This window comes from Camelus ferus, chromosome 16 (genome assembly GCF_009834535.1).
Source record: "Camelus ferus isolate YT-003-E chromosome 16, BCGSAC_Cfer_1.0, whole genome shotgun sequence".
NCBI lineage: Eukaryota > Metazoa > Chordata > Mammalia > Artiodactyla > Camelidae > Camelus > Camelus ferus.
In genome coordinates, this window is record NC_045711.1 from 40,153,754 (window position 1) to 40,174,203 (window position 20,450).

At 35.8% G+C, this 20,450-nt stretch overlaps 1 protein-coding gene across 3 annotated transcripts in view; it reads left to right on the forward strand.

The window, feature by feature from the left end:
- The window catches only part of SSH2 (slingshot protein phosphatase 2), a 216,413-nt gene that overhangs the window by 40,071 nt on the left and 155,892 nt on the right, over positions 1-20,450 (forward strand). For 2 of the 3 annotated variants that reach the window (XM_032457535.1, XM_032457534.1), the window contains exon 2: positions 15,337-15,417. The exons of the other annotated variant lie outside the window; for it this stretch is intronic. In XM_032457535.1, the coding sequence (XP_032313426.1) occupies positions 15,337-15,417 (81 nt within the window). The remainder of the gene's footprint in view (positions 1-15,336; positions 15,418-20,450) is intronic. 3 annotated transcript variants of the gene reach the window in all.

Genomic DNA, 20,450 nt, shown 5'->3' on the forward strand with positions numbered 1-20,450 from the left:
TTTTCTCTTTTTGTTAATAGCTTTTGGAAACATTTATAGTCTCTTATCTTTGCCAGTCTAAAGGATGAAAATTGTATCTTGTTTTATTTTACATTTTTGATTAACTAGTGAAGTAGGACATGTTTATCTTCTGATTTCTTTAAAAAAAATCAAGTGAGTCAGAAAGCACTACTGTAGATAGAATAATATACCTTTATTCCACATGAGTATAAAAAAGATTTGCTTAGAAATGGCTGCAAGAGAATGTATTTTCAAGTTTTATTGTCTTCAGAGACTAAATGTAAACTTTCAATACCACTATGAACATCTCAGGCTCTAACCAGTGTTTAGTAGGATATTAACATTCTGAATCTAGTGTTTCGGAACATAAATTTGCCAGGTCTCTGAAAACACTGAAACACAAATCGAAAATTCAACAGTCCTTCTTCATTGACTTGCTTATGATCTACCAATGGGCAAAATGCAGCCAAGACTGCCAGCTGCTCTGCATCTGCAAACATTTGTCCAGAACTAATTTTAATAGCAGATGTTGGAAATTAAAAAAAAAAATGCAGCCTCCCCTCTGAGAAAGTCAGACCTATCCCGTGACTTCTCAGATGCCCCATAACCCTGTTAACCAGAGTTTCATTCCTAAAATTCCATATATTGCTTCCCTTCCTTCTCATGTGAGAAGTTTTAGAAATGCTTAAGGGAATCTCTCAACTTCAGAAAGCCTTGGTACTGTTTTAGTTGCCCCTCTATGCTGTGGTCATATTTAGAGGACTTTGTGTACAATTAGAGTTCACCCTTGAAAGATTCACTTTTGACCTCTGAGTATACCCAGACTTCATTTATCTTATTTCCATCACAAGAAAACCTACTTCTCCATTTTGTATTGAGGTAAAAATTACAGATAATGAAGAGAAACTTTAAAACCATCATTTTTGTCTATCAAATGGACAAATAAGGAATGGTAATTCCAGTAGGAATTTATTGAATCAGTGTCTGAATGATGCTATGTACAGGTCTGGGGTTTATAATATCAGTATTTCAGGTCTCCAAAGGAGCTCACACAGACCCAGATAGGTGTCTCTCTGACACTTGTCAGTATCCTCATTCACATGTCAGAGTTTAATCAAATCTGTTTTTCCCTGGGACTTGCTTACTACTAAAAGGCTAAGTAAATTCTTTCATTGTTAGCATTTGATTTATAAGTTTATTTCTTCTTTTCTTTTTTAAACTGGGTAACATATTCCTAAGATTCAAAATTCAAGAAGTCATGAAAGAGTATATAGTGAAAAGTCTTCCTACTTCTGTCCCCTGGCCATTCATTACTCTTCTTCACATATAACTAATGTTATTCATTTTCTGTGTCTCTTTCTGGAAGTACTCTATGCATAGACAAGCAGATGTGTGTGTACGTGTGCGTGTGCATGCACGTGTGCCATTCCCCTCTTTAATACTAATGATACCATACTATTTACAATATTCTGTGCCTTGCTTTTTTTCACTTAGTCTAGCTTAGAAATATTCCATATTAGTACATAAAAAGCTCCCTTGTTTTTATTATCCCTACATAGGATTCCATTGCGTAGGTGTATCTTAATTAATTTCCAGTGTCCAGGCTTTTGTTATAATAATAAATGCTACAATGAATAACATTAGAAAAATGTCATTTCACATAATTACAATAGATTTCTAGAAACAGAGTTGCTGGGCCAAAGGGAAGGTATAGTTTTATTTTTAATAGACATAAAGTTAGGATGTGCCCCAAGGATTCAACCTTAAAAAACAAAATGGAAAGAAATAGAGGTCATAGTTAGCTGACCAGAGATTCTGATCTGTGTCACTGAGTTAGATGTCTTTAAATTATTTTTCTTTATATAAGTAAAAATGGCAGTGAAAATGCCAAATGATTCTTTTTAGTAATGATTGCTTTTCAGTGATGGCCAATAGCTCTAATTCAGCACTTTAAATTATTTTCTTATTGCCATAGATAGTTCAAAGCAATTACATAATTCTAAGGAAGTTCATTTATTCAACTTGCTACCATGCTAAATACTGCTCTGCAGTTTTTAAAAAAATGCATGATTGGCATTTTAAATACATTATGATTTTAAATTCATTCACAGTACACTAGGTATAAAAATTTATTGAATTCCTACTCTATGGAGGCATTGTCCTTGTCCTCAAGAAGTTTACTACATTAGTAGTTAATTATCTGGGTAAAAGTTCAGAAAGGATTTTTTTCATCCTTTAATGTTATATATCATGATCTGTACTTTATTTCTTTATTTATTTTCCCGTCAATAAGTGGTACACCTAGCTAGCATCTTTTCATGTGCTTATTTGCTATCTTGGTCTGTTCAAATATTTTGCCTATTTTTTATTAAGATACTTGTCTTTATATATTCTCTATACAAGCACTTTGTCAGACATATTTCACAAATATTTCTCCCAGTCTGTAGATTACTTTTTATTTTCTTAAGAATGTCTTTCAAAGAGCAAAAGTTTTTACTTTTTTTTGAAATCCATTTTATAAATTTTTTCTTTTATGATTTGTGCTTTTTGTGTCGTTAAGAAATCTTTGCCTACTAACCTAACGCTGCAAAGATTTTCTCCTATATTTTCTGCTAGAAGTTACACCTATATTTTGGTAACCAATTATAGTTGTCACAACTTGTTTTCCCAGTTGAGGAAATTACGCTCAGAGAAGTTAAAACAATTTGTCCAAGGTTGTTTAGTCATTGGTTGTCGTTACGTCTTCTGATTCTAAATTCTGTACTTTTCCCACTGTACAAGTCTGTATATATATCTGTCAGAATATGTACATAGTAAGATCACAATGATTATCCTAAGGGTAATCATTTAGTTTGTCAGTTCCCAAGACCTTGCCTTTTCTCATTTCCTGCTGGGATTTACCATTTGTTTAGCACATCAATCAAAGGGCAAGCAAGGGAGGAATTGTTAAATTTGTTAATCAAATGTTGTTTTTTCAGTGCCTCATAAAAACTATTTTCTAATTACTTGGATTCAATCCATATTTTGATTTATGGACCACAGTATTAATAATAGAATGCATATTAAATAGTCAGCCAACAAATATTTACTGAGTGCATGTTATAAATGCTAGGCACTGTGTGCAGTTGCTAGGTATACAGAATGAGTGAATTGGGTACACTTGATCTTTTTCCTCATGAAACTTGTAGTCTAGAGGAATAACGTTCAAATTCATATGACTGAGCTCCACTGTGAGAAATACATTTCACGTTATGACCTGGTAGGCTTATGGAGGTGCTGCACACACATACGTATCTAAAACAGAAGTTTCATGAAGCAATTCTTCCTCTTCCTTCATGCAGTGTATTCTGATATTTTCTATTCTGCTCAGTGAAAAAAAAAAAAGCCATGTTGCTGCAAACCACTAAACTGATTTCACAAGCTGTTCACAGGTCTCTCAGCCTACAGGTTGGAAAAAAAAATGAGTAGGACTTGGTTGATTGCTGTATTTTGGGGAGACTTTCAAAGACTGGTTTATTGTTGAGGGTCTTGCTGGGAGAACATGAATACACTGTCTGCCTCTTGAGATTCCCAGCTGCCCTTTGGTCAAGTGGGACAGAAAGTATAACTACACTTTCCCCCTAAACACATCAAAACTTTCATAATTTCAAAGGAAGTGCCTACTTCCTTTGTAAGATTCTCTACTGCTAGAAATGACAATGCTTTTTTACTTGTTCACAGGATTACTAGGCCCATTATAGGTTTGGGAGTAAGTGGGAAATAACTAGCCAGGAAAATTTGTCAGACTCAGAGTCTAATGCTAAAACATACACAGAAAAGTGAAAAACTGTTTCAGTAAGAAAATTTTAAAGTCTCTTTCTTTGTTTGATTGTTTGAAATTGAGGAAACTGGGTATATTGAGTGGTATTACTTGGCTACATGTAAATTATAAACAGTCCTCAGAGAACGGACTTTTATGAGCCCTAACCACAAGTGACCTTTTTGTCAAAATATAAAACTGTTTCTTATCCTTTAAGCAGACAATTTAGAACTTCAAAACACAAGAGAGGTCTATCCATTTATCTTAGTTTGCAGTTATTTGAGGATTAGAGAAGAGAGGACATTGCTTCAGAAATTTGAAATTAGAGATTTTTTATCAGAGAAAGTTTTATTCTGTGACACTTTTTAGTCTGATTTCTACTCAAATTGGACCTAAAAGTTGGGTTTTTGGTAGTGGGGACTTTTGTTTATTTAACCTCCAATGGGAATGTAACACTTTAGTAGGGTAACTTTTTTTTATTTGAATCTTTCTAGTCACCTTCCTTTGACAAACCAACATGAGGTAATTAACATTGATCTGAGGACGTACAGAAAATATGGTCCAGATTTAAAGTTTCTGGAGGGTGTAGGGTTCCATTACTTTTCCTGATGGGCTGTTCCTCTTTCTAAGGGGGTCCCACATGGGCCTGGAGTTATTCCTTGTGCTGACTGATGTCCCATGCAAGAAATCCATGCATAAGTTCCAGGTGTTTCTCTAGGATAAGGATAGCGGTTATCATAAACTCCTGTGGCTCAGGGGCATTGCCCTTTGATGTCTGGAATCTCTTTAGACACTTCCACTCTTATCCCTTTGCTCATTTCCTGGTATTGCTCAATTTGCAGTTAGCTCTAGGCTGCTATTAGCTCTCCATAAAGTCCCACTTTTCCAGGTTATTTTTTATGATACTGGATGAGAGGGCTGAAAAGTCTGTCTGTTTTTCTCCCCATTAAGTGGGGCAGGGTGGACTCACAGGCCCATGGCCAATGTTTGATAGGTATTCTTAGAATTCTCTGGTGGAAACTGAATATCTGGTGATCACCTTGTCTCTTACCTGCATGGGAATTTCCCTCAAGGAGCTTGGCAATCTCACTATGGTCTCAGCCTCTGAAATGTGGGTGACTGAGGAGAAAAAGACAGACAAGGACGATTCTGAATTGGGTTTCTCTCATCTTTAAATAATTTTATGAATCTAAGGATCTTGAGGGATCTTGAGGATCTTAGTACCTCTGCCATACCCAAAACTGAGTGTGATTTTTTTAGTGCATGTTGAGAGTTTGGATCAGGAAGGAGAACTCTGGAGAGGTATTTCAGTGATGCTCCCCTCAGATAGTTTGAACTGTTGATGTAACTATTTCTCTGTAGAGAATTTCTTTTTGTTTTTTATAACAATAAAAAGTATTGTATATTTCACTATTATTTATAAATTGTATGCTACACATCTTTAAAAATTTTTTTATTCAAGTGTAGATTATTTACAGTGTTTCAGGTGTACAGCAAAGTGATTCAGTTTTATATATACGTGTGTTTGTATGCATATGTATTTTTCAGATTCTTTTCCATTATAGGATTACAAGATATTGAATATAGTTTCCTGTGCTATACAGTAGGTTCTTATTCTTTATCTATTTTGTATATAGTAGTGTGTATCTGTTAACCCCAAATTCCAAATTTATCACTCTCTTCCTTCCCCCTTTGGTAACTGTAAGTTTTTTTTATGTCTGTGAGTCTGTTTCTATTTTGTATAAGTTCATTTGTATAAATTTTTTAGATTCCACTTTAAGCAATAATCATATGATATTTGCTTTCTCTGCCTGACTTACTTCACTTAGTGTGATAATCTCTAGGTCCATCCATGTTGCTGCAAATGGCATTATTTCATTCTTTTTTATGACTGAGTAGTAATCTATTGGAAATATATACCACACCTTCTTTATCCATTCATCTCTCAGTGGACATTTAGGTTGCTTCCATGTCTTGGCTATTGTAAATAGTGCTGCTGTGAACATTGGGGTGCATGTGTCTTTTTGACTTAGAATTTTCTCTGGACATATGCCCAGGAGTAGGATTGCTGGATCATATGGTATCTCTATTTTTAGTTTTTTAAATAGAATTTCTTTGAAAGATTATATATGAGGTTTACAATCTTTCAGCTCCTTCTTGGCAGCTTCTTTCATCATAGTCCAGTTAATCAATTAGAATTCAGAAATGACCCTTCTGCAATGTGAAGAGATCTTGTGATCAGAAATGTAGGAAATTAATTACAAATACAAAATTGTCACTCACTTTACTCCCAGTTCAACTTGTTAGCCCTTAATTTTAGGTATCTCTAGCCTTCTTTGATAGTCAACCTACATTCCTCCTCTAGTACTAGAGCTAAATCGTTTAGTTCTCTTATTTATTGCAGAAGGAAGCAAGCTCTTTATTTACTGGGAAATAGGCCTAATCCTTGATTCTAAGTAAAAACTGCTCTTTTCACAATCATCTGAAACCTGACTTGGTAATGTCTCAGGATTCTATCTCAGTTAACAGCAATCTTTCTGCACTTATCTTTCTTTCCTGGCACACATCCCCAGACAATTGTCCAAGGGAGGCTTTCTTACTCAGTGTCTTCTTGTCTTCTAATTTGTTTCCTGAATTCCCCTACTTTCTCTAAAATAGCCTTCTCTTTGCTCTTCAAATCTGTGTTCCCCAAAGGAAAACAGAGCTTCACCTCTTTGCACATCCTCAGAAGCATGCAGTGGTCATATTACATGGCATACACATTAGCATGTCTAAAACCCAATTCACTCTCATAGCCCAAGTTCCAAATCAAGCTATACAAACAAATTTTAAAGGTATTTGTGTCGGGGGGTGGTTGGGGCGATTAACAGTTGTGTTTAAACCACAGATAGTTCTCACACATTGGTCTGAGGAGGAAAATAAAGAATTAGAATGCTAAGGTTTTAAAGACCGAAAGATAATATGTAGGGTAATTTACCAAATATATGGGGGTGAACAAGAACTGTGTGCTTTCAGTAGATGTGGAGTTAAACTTTCTGTACCTCCTTGTTTTGCTAGCCTGCTGTCAGCTCATGAAGTTGACAGAACTGATTTTTTTTTTAAACTCCTACACAGAACACGAGGGAAGTAAGCAGCTAACTTGTTAATAGCAGAATCCTAACCAAAACCAGAAAATAATAGAATATTTGGTTTGACTAAACTGAGACAAACCAGTCTCTCTACAGATTATATATTAATTTTGAGCCACTTAATTAGCAATAGAGACATAAATCCAGAATTTTTCTTTTGTATCTTGAGATTCCAGATCTTGAAGTTTTGAGTTGCAGCTACTATTTTATTTCCATTCTTTTTGTCGGTTTTCATGAAGATTGAGTACCTTCTACCAGCTTCTTTGCTTTTCTCTGTATTTATGAATTTGTTTATTACTTATTTATTAATTTGTTCTTACTTCTGTGGATGATTACTTTTTAGAATCCACCATGATACCTAGCTTAGTTGCCTTAAGTAAACATTCATTAAATATAGGTAATGCCCCTGTATAAACTGAATAACCTATGCATAGGAATGACTGCTTTTATATCTCACTGGCCACTTTCCTTACTCACCACTTTCCTTTTGTTGGTTTTGCTATCAAGAGTTGGTTTTGGAGTGATGTGATTCCATCATTCTGGTTCTAAAGCCGTGATTTAATTGCTATCTAATGGATACAAATGTTTTAGACCAGTGGCTCTCAAACTTTAATGTGTATCAGAATCACTTGGAAGGCTTGTTAAAAACACATTTCTGGGCCCTACTCCCAGATTATCTAATTTAATATATCTAGAGTGGAACCTAAGAATTTGCATTTCTAACCATTCTACAAGTGAGGCTGCTGCTGGTGGTCTGGGGACCACACTTTGAGAATCACTGCTTAAGTTTTTTTCTCCTGTTTCAGAAACATGCCCTTGTAGGACAGATGGTCATATCAGAAAAAGAAAAGAGAAAAAAAAAAAAAAAAGAAAAAGAAAACCTCAAGGAGATGACAAGGTTTGGGGACTTTTTAAAAAATAGATTCAAATCATCTCTGTATGAGGGTGTGAATTTGCTGGTACAAGTAATGGCATTTGTATAGGATCTGAGGTACTATCATAAGCAGATGTTCAAAAAATTACAAGCAAAACCTCTAAATCTGCAAAAAATCTATACATTAAATCATTATACTGTATGTCTTAAACTAATACAATGTTATATGTCAGTTGTATCTCAGTAAAACCACAGGGAGATAAGACTGTGATCCATGTAAAGGTTGGAGACAGTTCTACGCAGTTTATCATTAGGCTGAATTATGTGCTCTACGCCAGGGTCAACAAACTTTCTGTTAAAAGTCTAACAGTAAATAGTTTAGGCTTTCCCAGCCATAAATGGTCTCTATTGCATGTTCTTCTTTGCCTTTTCTTTAAAAAAAAAAATCCTTTAAAAATGTGAAAACCAGGAGTGGGCCAAGATGGCTCACCTCTTCTCACAAGCACACAAAAGTCACAACTATGTGCAGAACAACCATTGATGAAAAAGACTGGAACCACAACAAGATGGGTTCCAAAGCCAGGTGGCTTTTGTTATTTTGAAACTAATAAATCCTTCAGTTTTGGAAACATTTTTTTAAAATATGAAAACCATTCTTAGCTTGCTGGCCATATAAAAACAGGCTGTAGTTTGCCAGGCCCTGCCAAGGTTGTGAAGGCTTGGAGGAGAGGGAGATCAGTGAGGCTGAAGTCATCATTTTGAAGCTTCCTGAAATTCTGGGATTTAAGTGGTGCTTTGAAGGATGGCTAAGATTTAGATTGAGAGACCATATTCCTTCTGAAGGGAGAAGTGAATAGAAAAGCAAGGCCATAAAAGAGCTGTGAATTACATACAAAGAGTGTAGAAAGCAGCAGTCCTTTGCAGATGAAATGGGCTAAGTGCAAGCCAGAGTTAGGGAGTCCTGTAGCATGACTACCTGGACAGCCTCAGCCACTGACAAGCCAACCTGCTAAGTAGCTCTGAGAATTGAAGATGCTCTTTTGGCTTAAAGCCTCCTCATTGACTTGGAGCCCAACAGAGGCAGTGTCTCATGTAACAATTGGCTCTTCAGTAGAAGCTGTTGCTACTATGACTAATCAAAGATCATGTGTTTAGGGTAGTGAAGACTATTGGTCTCTTAAGCAAAACTATACACAAAGATTATAACTCATCTTCAATTTGTGTTATTGTTATTGGCAACAAGGAAGAATTGCAACAAGTAATGCTGTCACTTATTTATTGTACATTCATTGAATGCTTACTCTGTGCCAGGCCCTAGAGATACAACTTGAGAAGCTCACAGTCTAGAGGGAGAGAAACAATATATATTGAAATAATTGCAGTAGAGAGATAAGGGTTAGAAAACATATGTGCAGGGAACTGTGGATGCTTAGAAGGAGGAACCACCAATTCGTTCTGATTTAAACTTTCAAGTTGACTCAGTCTAATCATTACTGTCCTTCAATGGCCATAGATTGTATCGTTAATACCAGCCAATTGTTTTGCAGATCTGTACCATTGATTACATGGAGGCCTGTGTGAAGTACTGTGGTTGGATCAAATCCAATTTATCATCCAGAAAAGAACAATTTCAAACATTCTGCTTTTGCTACTAAGTGTTAAGAATCGTCTTTAAGGGCAAAATATATAGCTATAGTGTTGCTTGGTCGCTTAATTTTGTGCTTCCCACTATACTGGTGTGAATATTGGGTTCTTAAACACAATTGTTTTCCCCAGTAAAACTTGCAGAAAAGAAGATTCTGTGGTAGGCAGAAGAATAATGACCCCCTAAAAGAGTCCTTGTCCTAATCCCCTGTGAACATGTGAATATATTATGTTACATGGTAAAGGGGCAAATTAAGATTGGGTGGAATTCAGGTTGTTAATCAGATGACTTTAAAATGGGCAGATTATCATGGATTATCGGAGTAGGGGACACTGTCATTAAAAGAGGTAAAGGGAGACAGAGAAGAGGTTGGATTGATATGATGTGAGAAACACTCAGCCTGCCTTTGCTAACTTTAAAGACAGAGGAAGGGGGCCATAAGCCAAGAAATGCAAGTGGCTGCTAGATGTTGGAAGAGGCAAGGAAACAGATTCTCCCTGTTAATAGTGCTGGGGCTGCCATAGACTGATGGTTTAAACAACAGAATTTTTTTTTTTTTTAACACTTCTGGAGGCTAAAAGTCAGAGATCAAGGTGTTGGCAGGGTTGATTTTCTGAGGCCTGTCTCCTTGGCTTGTAGATGTCTGTCTTCTGTCTTCACGTGTATCTGTGTTCTGATCTTCTTCTCTTATAAGGACACCAGTCATATTGGATGAGGGCCCACCCTAATAACCTCATTTTAATTTAATTTCCTCACTTCCAGATACAGTCACATATGAGGTTCTAGGGGTTAGGACTTCAACATGTAAATTTTGGTGGGGGACACGACTCAATTTATCACACTCCCCTATAGCCTCCAAAAGGACCATGGGTCTGCCACCACTTTGATTTTAGGATTCCTAACCTCTAGAACTGTAAGGTAATAAATTTGTGTTGTTTAACCCATCAAGTTTGTGGTAATTTGATACACCAAATGAGAAAACTGCAATTACAAGTAATCTGAATCTAATAATAGGAGACTGATAAACTGAGTTATGGAACTTCTATACAATGAACTATTGTGGAATGATCAAAAATCATGAAATAAATCATGGATGAATGGATAAACAAAATGTGGTAAATACATACAATAGAATAGTATTCAGCCTTAAAAGGGAGGGAAATTCTGATACATGCTGCAACATGGATGAACCTTGAGAACATTATGCTAAGTGAAATAAGCCAGTTACAAACAGACAAATACTATATAATTCCACTTATGTGAGGGATCAAGAGTAATCAAACTAATAGAAACAGAAAGTAGAACAGTGGTTGCTAGGGGCTACGACAGAGGGAAATGAAAAAAATTTAATGGGTATAATAAGTTTTAGTTTTGCAAGATGAAAAAATTCCAGAGATTGGTTGAACAACAGTGTGAATATACTTAACACCAATGAACTCTACACTTGAAAATGGTTAAGATGGTAAATTATGTTATTTTACCACAATTAAAAATTTGTAAACAGCAATAAGTTAAAAAGACAACAACAGAAAAATAGGCATGGTGTGCTTCCACTATATATTTTAGAGAAAGGATATACACACATGTATATATGTATACATTATATCTCAGGAAAAATACCCAAGAAACTGGCATAATGATTACTTCTGGCAATGGGATTGTGGAGAACTAGGAGGTGTCAGGGACAGGGACAGGAGGAAAACTTAAATACTCTTTGACACCTTCTGAATCTTGTTTACCATGTGCATGTATTACATATTGAAACAATGTTTTTCACCAAGCTCATAGACACAGAGAACAGATTGGTAGTTGCTAGGGGCAGGGGGTGAGCAGAATGGGTTGATGGAAGTCAAAAGATACAAACTTCCAGTTATAAAATAGATGATGAATCATGGGGATGTAATTTTTTAAAAAGAAGAAAAAAGAAAGAAAGAATGATTTTTAAATGTGTAACTTGGTGTTAGGAACTGCAGAGAGAGTTTTCTCAATTGGGTCATCCTTAGGCTATGAAATTGCTGTATTCAATCCAGTTATACCTAAGCGTCAGATTTTAAATGAGACACACTTCTTGCCTTAACCTTTAAAGGTTAAAAGCTGTTAGACCCAAAGTGGTCATCAGGCTTTAGGGTATACATGTATTTTATTGTTTGATGTCTAATAGTGTATTTTCAAAGTCTCATGTTTCTTTAAGAACAACTGCTATGTATTCACTTAATTAGAACTCCTAAAAAAGTTGGGGGGAGAAAACACACAGGAAAGAAGGAAAGATAGAAATGTAATAATAGTTAATGTTTTCTGCTTCTGAAAATCACATAACCTGTAAGAAAAATAGAATTAAAGAGACAACAATAGCAACAGGTTTTGACTTCAGTGGGATTATTTCTTGAGACTTTTGCTTGCAAATTGTTAGGTAATTGCACAAGTTACAGATTTTAACACTCTTCAAAACATCCTTCTTAGTACATGAGGCTTTGCATCATACATTCCATATAAAAATTGCAACATTTTATTACTATAATTGTTGCTTAGAGGCAGTTGTTGTTATATATGGATGTTTTTTCCTCAGCAATTTTAGCCCCTGTTTTTCTCCAATGATACTGGGCCAAAGCAGCATATTTCCACAGAGCCATATCCTTATCTTTGTGGTTTTGCATCTCCATAAAAAACAAAAACTAAAAACTATTATTGGAACCTGTTCATTTATCTGTCCCTTTTTGTTTGAGTTTTACTATAGCTAATCCAGCACCAGGAAAAATGGTTAGTGCATAGTAGGGATACAGTTAAATGGTAATGAATGACCTGTTGTGAACTCAATACTTCAGTGTTATATAGGGAATTGTACAATGTAAAATGTATGTTTGATAGGCCACAAGCAGGCTGTTTTAGTTAGCATAAAATTCAAGTTAAATCATGTTTTAAATTAGAATGATTTCCCCATACCTCAATATGTGAAAGTTTCTTCCATTAATAGCCGTAAATAAGACAGTTCAACCTGTAGGACCCAGAATTGGAATTACCAAGTACCTCAGAAGGCAGAGGAAAGAACTTGAAATGTCCTTTGTCTTCCTTTAGGATTCTTAGGATTTAATTTAGAACTAAGTATGTTGGTTGCAAGTAAATACTTGTTCCATGAACCAATTATTTTTAATGCTACTAGCATACTTAAATTGATACCTTGTATCATAATTATTTGAATTTCAATTAATAAGTATGCAATAAAGTCTTAAAATAACTTTAGGAATGCAAGTATCTTTTTTATTGAAATACAGTTTATTTATAATATTAGTTTCAAATGTACAGCATGGTGATTCAGTATTTTTATAGATTATACTTCCTTTAAAGTTATTACAAGATAATGGCTATATTTCCCTGGGCTGTATGATATATCTTTGTTGCTTATCTATTTTATATATAGTAGTTTGTCCTAATCCCATGCTATGTTGCCCCTCCCCTTCCCTCTCACCACTGATATCCTCTAGTTTGTTTTCTATATCTGTGAGTCTGTGTCTGTTTTGTTATATACATTTGTTTGTTTTATTTTTTAGATTCCACATATAAGTGATAACATATAGTATTTGTCCTTCTCTGACTTAATTTCACTAAGCATAATACATTCTAGTTCTATCCATGTTGTTGCAAATGGCAGACTTTCATTCTTTTTTTATGTCTAATATTTCATTTTACATATAAGGACCTTTTTCTTCAAAGATCATTTTGAAAGAGCTTGTGTAAACATGCTGAAATACTGACAAGAATGAAAACTTTAAAATCTTAACTAGCGTCATTTGGATTAATCAGTGTGTACTTTTCTCTCTTTTCTGTTTGTGTACCCTTTGGCAATGACAAGCCACTTTTGATATGCTTAATATTACCTATATCATCATTGTTGTGATAGAGAATTTGGGAGAATTGAAAGCAGCTTTGGTTTCTACTGTATTCCTTCAAATATTTTGTTATTTATTCAGCCTTAAGCTTTTCTAACATGACTTTTAGAAGTCTTCAAGTATTTTGTAGACTGTTTTTTTTTTTAAAAAGACAAAGGAGAGTGAATATTCTTATTTTTTATTCCTCCAAAATGCAAGGGAGTAAGGAATAAAGAGACTTTGAATTTGCAGGACTTAAAAAATGATTTTAAGTGTTTAGTTGTTTCTGTTTTTTTTCTGAAAGAGGAAAAGGGAGAGAACATGGACTATAGGACTTGGTTGTAAGGAAAAAAGCCAAAAGTAGGCAAAGGATGAGGGTAGGAAAAAAATAAGAAGGAAATAAACAAGGAAAATGCAGTTACCAGAAGTAGGAACTATGAACTTTACTTTCTTTAAGTTTATACAACCATAAAGTAGTTGTATATAATTAAGTTTCAGCCACTGGTAGTGAGAAGTTTTTTTTTGTTTAATAGCTTTACTGAGGTATAAATGATAAACAAAAAACTTCTCATAGTTAATGTATACAATTTGATGAGTTTGGACATATGCAGACACCCATGAAACTATCATTATACTCGAGGTAATAAACATATCTATTACATCCAGAAGTTTTCTTGTAAGCATTAAGGGTTTTGTTGTCGTTGGTTGGTTTTGTGGTAAGAGCATTTAACATGAGATCTACCCTCTTAACAAAAATTTTAAATGTACTATGTTGATACAGTTGGCAGCATGTTGTAGCAGATCTCTAGAACTTAGTCATCTTGCATAACTGAAACTTTATACCCTTTAAACAACAACTCCCCATTTTCTCCTCCCCCCTCAGCCCCTGGTAACCACCATTCTACTCTGCTACTGTGAGTTGGATTGTTTTTGGATACCTTAAGTAAATGGGAATACACTGTGTTTGTCCTTCTGTTACTGGCTTATTTCATTCAGCATGATATCCTCCAGGCTCATCCATGTTGTCACATATGGCAGGATTTCCTTCTTTTTTTTTAAGACTAAATAATATTCCATTGCATGTATATACCACATTTTCTTTATTCATTGTCTGTCAGTAGACATTTTGGTTGTTTCCTTATCTTGGTTATTGTGAATAATGCTAGCTCTCTGAGATCCTGATTTCAATTCTTTTGGATTTATACCCATAAGTGAGATAGGTGGATCATATGGTAGTGTGAAGTTTTGATGGCATAAGTATAGACATCTCTATGTAGTTTTGATGACATAAGTGTATACCTCTCTATGCTCAGTTTCCAGCAGCTGTTACCCAACAGCGAACAGTTAAATGGAACTTAATGGGTCAGAGTTGGAGCTTTTTCTCTTCTCATTTTTGTGTTGCTGTTATTCATAAGGGGAGAATACTCTTGTGTTACCAGCTAATTGTTTCACTCCTTTGTCTCATTTTCCTTATCTGTCTTCTAGATAGATTTTGAAAAAGATTAGAAAAGAAAGGTTTTAAGTTGTTTTCTGGCATCTGTCAGTGGAACTTGGGTAGGGCATGTTCTTTGGCTCTTATAAATACTTGTTAGCCGAGGGCTAATGAGGCCAGGCTAGTGGTTAGATCCCTCAGTCATGTCCTATGTTATATTCTAAAACCTATCTCTAAACAGTCATCAAATATATACCTTTGAATCTGAGGATAAGTGAAGACAAACCTACTCCATTCTGGGGAAAGTCCAGAGTATATACCATGAAGGGTTAGTAGCACCATCTTTACAGAAAAAAAGACATCCCATTGCCCAAATTGGAAACCACAGAAAATGCTTCATCTAATCAAACACTCCTCAATCAATTTGCCTAACCAACTATCTTTTTGGCTTTATTCTCTCCAAAGCAGCCATTACTAATCAGAATTGCAGCTTCTCACTGATGAGCTAACATTGACAGTGATTTCTGCTGGCTTTTCCCCTCATGCTTGCAGCCCCCTTATCTGGATCTCTGAAATGATCTTGTTTGTGTTACAGAGCTCTCATTTGGAAGACAGTGAATCCGCAGCATTACTTTGCTGTGAATGTGAAGAATCAGAAATCTTTAGTGATTCCAATGTACGTAGGTATTTGTCTTTATACAGCATTTGGTGATTCAAGAGAAAGCTTTGTGGATAAAGTTGGCTCTTAAATGCAGCTGAGATAGAACCTATTATTTTATCTGTTAAGCCTCACTCAGCCAGGTAATCTGGGAAAGCAAATAAGTGACTTGGACTGAGTGCATATATGAATAGTATGGTATATTTGTATGCATAGTAATCTCCACTCAAAGCATACCTATCAAAGTAGATAAATGTTGCACCCTGGAACCTTGAGTGAGTCTCCTCCACTAAGAGATGAATTTTTCACATTTTTTTTCTGGGCTTTACCCTGTGACAACTGTTTGGTATTGGTGTTGCCGCTGGACCTTTATTCCCCACGTACAAAGACCTAACGTGTTCTGGCTTTTAATAATGTTAAGTCAAAGTAATGTTACAAATCCTAGACTAGAGAGTCAGTCTAACTACATTTCATGAGATGTTATAAATTTTAGTGATGTCGTCTGACCCCCCATTGTTGCTTAATTATTGCAAATTACCCACAGAATCAGGCTGAAGTTAGAAAATGACTTAGGTTGACTTTACATATCTCTTCCAGTAGAATAACTGCCTTTGATAGCCAGGGCTAAAACTAGTTTCTACAAACCTTGATGATAAAATCTGGGTTCTGTCTATTTCAAAATGTTTATTGTGCATAGTAAATATTCTATAAATACTGTTGAAGTTTCATCAGTGGAGACTCTTACAGTGTTTCACCATAAGTACTACCTGCTGTTAAACTGTCTTTACTTCACCTTAATGGCACATTGAAGGTGATCACTATTTTAGGACCTCAGTCAACTATTACATTGGTTTATCTGGTTGTACTTCATTCAGCAATGACGAAGAGTCTGGAATGGCATTGTGACTCACCAATAGCTGGAGTGGTGCTCATTTCCCTTGTACTTGAGAACATTAACTGATGAACTCACATGAACACTCATTTATTATCAACATTTTGCAGATGACAGACTAAGGGTGGAAAGGTTATACTCTTTCTCAGTGTCAAGTGATGAGCAGGGACAGTGCTGACATCAGATCTCAGCTGACAGCCCTCACTGAGCTCATTATCAGCAGGCAGCATCATCAGTGATGGAATGTGTACCAGTCTCCTTATATATAGGATCCTACAAGATTCATTCTGTTCACTCTGCAGTGGAGTCCTCTGGAGTTGGACTGGCTTATTGTTTTGACTGATTCTGTCTTAAAGAGACCAGTACATGGCAGTCCACATAAAGAATATTTTTATGAAGCTGAACACATTTTGGGAGAAAAGATGACTCTAGTTTTAATAGTTTTCTGTCTTAGAAAAAATTAGTTGGGTCTATATATTTGCAGATTACCCTGAATTGATTGATATTATTGCCAGAACTTTTATTCATTTAAGTCAGGTTTGTTGTCTTTTCCTCTTCAGGAGGCAAAAGTGGTTACATGTAATTGGCTGGCTTTACCTGTCAAGGTATTGAATCCTCCTCCTGTTTTGTTTGCTAAAGGAGTATTTCCCACACTTATTACTCTTTTCTCACCTTCCTATTCCTACCCCTGAGTCAAAGGAGATTGAAAGCTCCCTCCCAGTTTGAAGGCTTAAACTTGAAAACAGAATTATTTGGAGAGCAAACTGATTAAAATCCTCACTTTGAATTTTCTTCAAAGGAAGTGGTATGAGATCTTGATAACTATTTGAAATAGAAGTTAACTGTTGTAATGAAGAGTAGAAGATAAATAACTTTTTATCAATCTTGGGATAACAGAAATACGAATTTTGGTTAGCTATATTCATTCCTTCACTTATGCATGTATCTATTCATTCACCAAGCATTTATTGACTCTCATGTACAAATTACCAGGCCCAAGGCTGTGGGGGTTAGGCATAAAATATCAAATCTACCCTAAGAACTAACGTCCAGCTACAGGATAAATAAGGTCTGAGGATCTAATGTAAAACATAGTGACTATTATATTGATAACACTGTATTGTACAGTTGAAATTGTTGAAAGAGCAGAACTTAAATGTTCTCACCAAGGAAAGAAAGAAAAGGTAAATATGTGAGGTGATGGATGTGTTAATTAACCAAATGGGCGGAATCATTCACAATGTGTACATGTATCAAATCCCAATTATGTACACTTTAAATATCTTGCAATTTTATTTGTCAGTCATTCCCCAATAAAGCTGAAATTAAAAGAAAAAGAATTTACTCTAGGAGAATGTATAATCTCCTTTTCAATAAATTAGTTTTATGGATATTCACGGAAAGCTAAAGAGAGGAGAAAATCATTCATATGCAATACATGGGGAGAAGAAAAGAAATCTGTGAATGAGTGGAAAGAAATTTGGCTGGGGCAAAGAAGGGCCTTACATCTCCTGGGGCTTTCCCGGAAGAGAGGAGAGGAATGTAAAAGACCTCTGCCCCTCTCAGTCCTACTCAGCCTCTAGGGACCCAGATAAAGGGTAGAAGCGGCCATTTGCTCCCTCTGCTATGCACAGGGTTATTGGAGGCTTCCACAATGGGAAGAGGGACTGTCTGCCCAAGAGCAGGGTGACCGTGGGACTGGGAGAGGTCACAGAGGAAGAAGACACTGGCCCTAACTGCAGGAGTTTCACTTTGGCTCCAGATAAGAAAGAATGTAGGCAGTGACTAGAGCAGGTTAAGGTACCAGTGGCTGCAGCAGCCAGTGAGACTCCTGAGGCTTCTCTCCATTTCCCATCCCCAGACCTACTGCCGTCCTGCCTTGAAGCACAAGAGCTCTGCCTGAGCTGGGATTCCAACTGGGTGCTTGTAGGGGTTCAGCTAGAAACAGCTGCATTCTTACCATTATAGGATTATTTCTTCCCTAGCCTGTAGGTCCGGAAACTTTGTTGTATTACTTTACTTCGTAAGAATACAACTTATTTCTTTCTCCCCTTTCCCTGCTTTTCTGACCCCACCCCTGTCCTGCCAAACAGGAAGAGAGGTGGATACAGATTTTTATGGTCTATTTCATTCCTTTGCTTGGATACTGTATCACTGTAGAGAATGCATTTTCCCTCTGGCAAAACAGATTTTATGTTTGAATAGCCCAATGAAAGGGAGAGGTGGTTAGCCTTTTGCTATTAAAGAAAGGAAAAAAGGAAAAGCTACCCTCCAGAATCAAATGTGGAAAAGGCAGATGAAAAGAAAGGAAAATCTAAAATGTACAAGTTATTTAGTTTAGAATCGTTTACATTTTTAAACTATAGGTTTGCATTCTCTTCTAGCACAGGGAAGTGTCTCAATATAGCAACATCCTTCTAGATGGCTACTTCTGTGGAGGTTTTCACATGTAGTCATTTTGTGGGGTAGGAGAATGGCTTTGGGAGAGAGAGAATAATTAATGTGGCAAATACTAAGTTCAAGATGAAGGATTTAAAACTTTTTAAAAGTTATTAGCATTAAGATACGTCCTAGTTCAACTGAGTAGCCAACCTATGGATTGAAGATAGGAAGGGCTTTAATCTTCAGGATTTTTCTGAAGCATCCTATTTTTCTTGTATGTTTTAAGTCTTAGAATATGATGTATGGGATGATCAAAACAATGAACGATTTGTTGACTTAGAAAGTAAAACTAGACTTAGAAGGGGAGAACTGCTATTGCCATTAAATCTACATTTGTAAATCTCTAGAGATTGTGAGCACAAACAAGATGCTTGTGGATAAACCTTCAAATGTAGTGATAACAAACTGGTTGGCTGGAAGGTGGTGATGGTATATGAGCCAACAGCATGTGCATCTGGTCATTTCTGATGATTTGTATTTACCCTCTTCCTTCTAGCTCTCTGTACTGTGTGCATTTTTTAATTTCTTTTTTCAGACTCTCTTGCAGAGACACCATTTCACTAGCCAGCACAGCATACACAAATATAAAAAGAATTTTAAAAGGAAAATTTGTTGCTAGGGGGATGTGGTTTTTATTATGAATTTCAAATGGCCGATTAGCCAACAGCAAAGAGCTGTCCCACCAGAGTTCAGGATTATTTGAATTGCTTCTGCCTCACCTCTACTGTGTAGTAAAGATATTGCTGATTAGGGCACCTGGTCAGAAAACAGGTTAAAAGTGTTGCTAGTAACGAAAACATAGTTTCACTATGAACAATATTCCTATTTTTTCACTTTGAAGGGGGTCTGATCCAAATGATTACACCAGTAGAAAACTCCTGTGATGTTAAAATTCTTTTTCTTTGTTCCAGAATAAAGCATAACTCAACTATTTTATCCTAGAGTAACAAATGAGAAATAATTTTTGACTTTTCCTTTTTTAAAGTCTTACCCTCTTAAGTGACTTATTTGAAGAGAAATGAGATTTGTAGTAATCTTGAGTACAAAGGCTATTTTAAAAATTAACCTTGTAAGGGGAGGGTATAGCTCAGTGGTAGAGTGCATACTTAGCATGCACAAGATCCTGGGTTCAATTCCTAGTACCTCTGTCTAATAAAAATAAATTAAATAATAACTAAATAAGCCTAAGCCCTGCCCCCCAAAAAAGGCCAAAAACAAACAAACAAACAAACAAACAAACAAACAAACTGCTGTGCCTTTAAAAAATAACTTTGTAATTTAACTCAGTGGTTCTCATGGTGACTGCACATTAATGTCATCTGGTAACCTTTTAAAATAATTTAATAACAGGATCTCACCTCAGTTCAGTTCAGTCAGGATCTCTGTGAGTGGGACCTAGGTATTAGTATTTTTTAAATGCTCCCAGAATTATTCTAATGTGAATCAAGGGTTTAGAACCACTGTTTTAATTCTAGCTATGCTAATTTTTGCACCTTCAAATCAGAGTTCTAATCTACAACATTTGTAGCATTTTTCTTACTTGAAGAGAGAAAAAATGTGAGATTGATTAGAATCGTAAGAGTTGACTATGTGCATTTGATAACCCAGATACAATGCAGTCAACTTCTAATCAGTGAAATTCCTTGGCTAGGCTTCTGTTAAAAGAGGAGCAAGATGCTGAAATTAGGTGAATCAAATTCTCAGTAAACCTATGTCA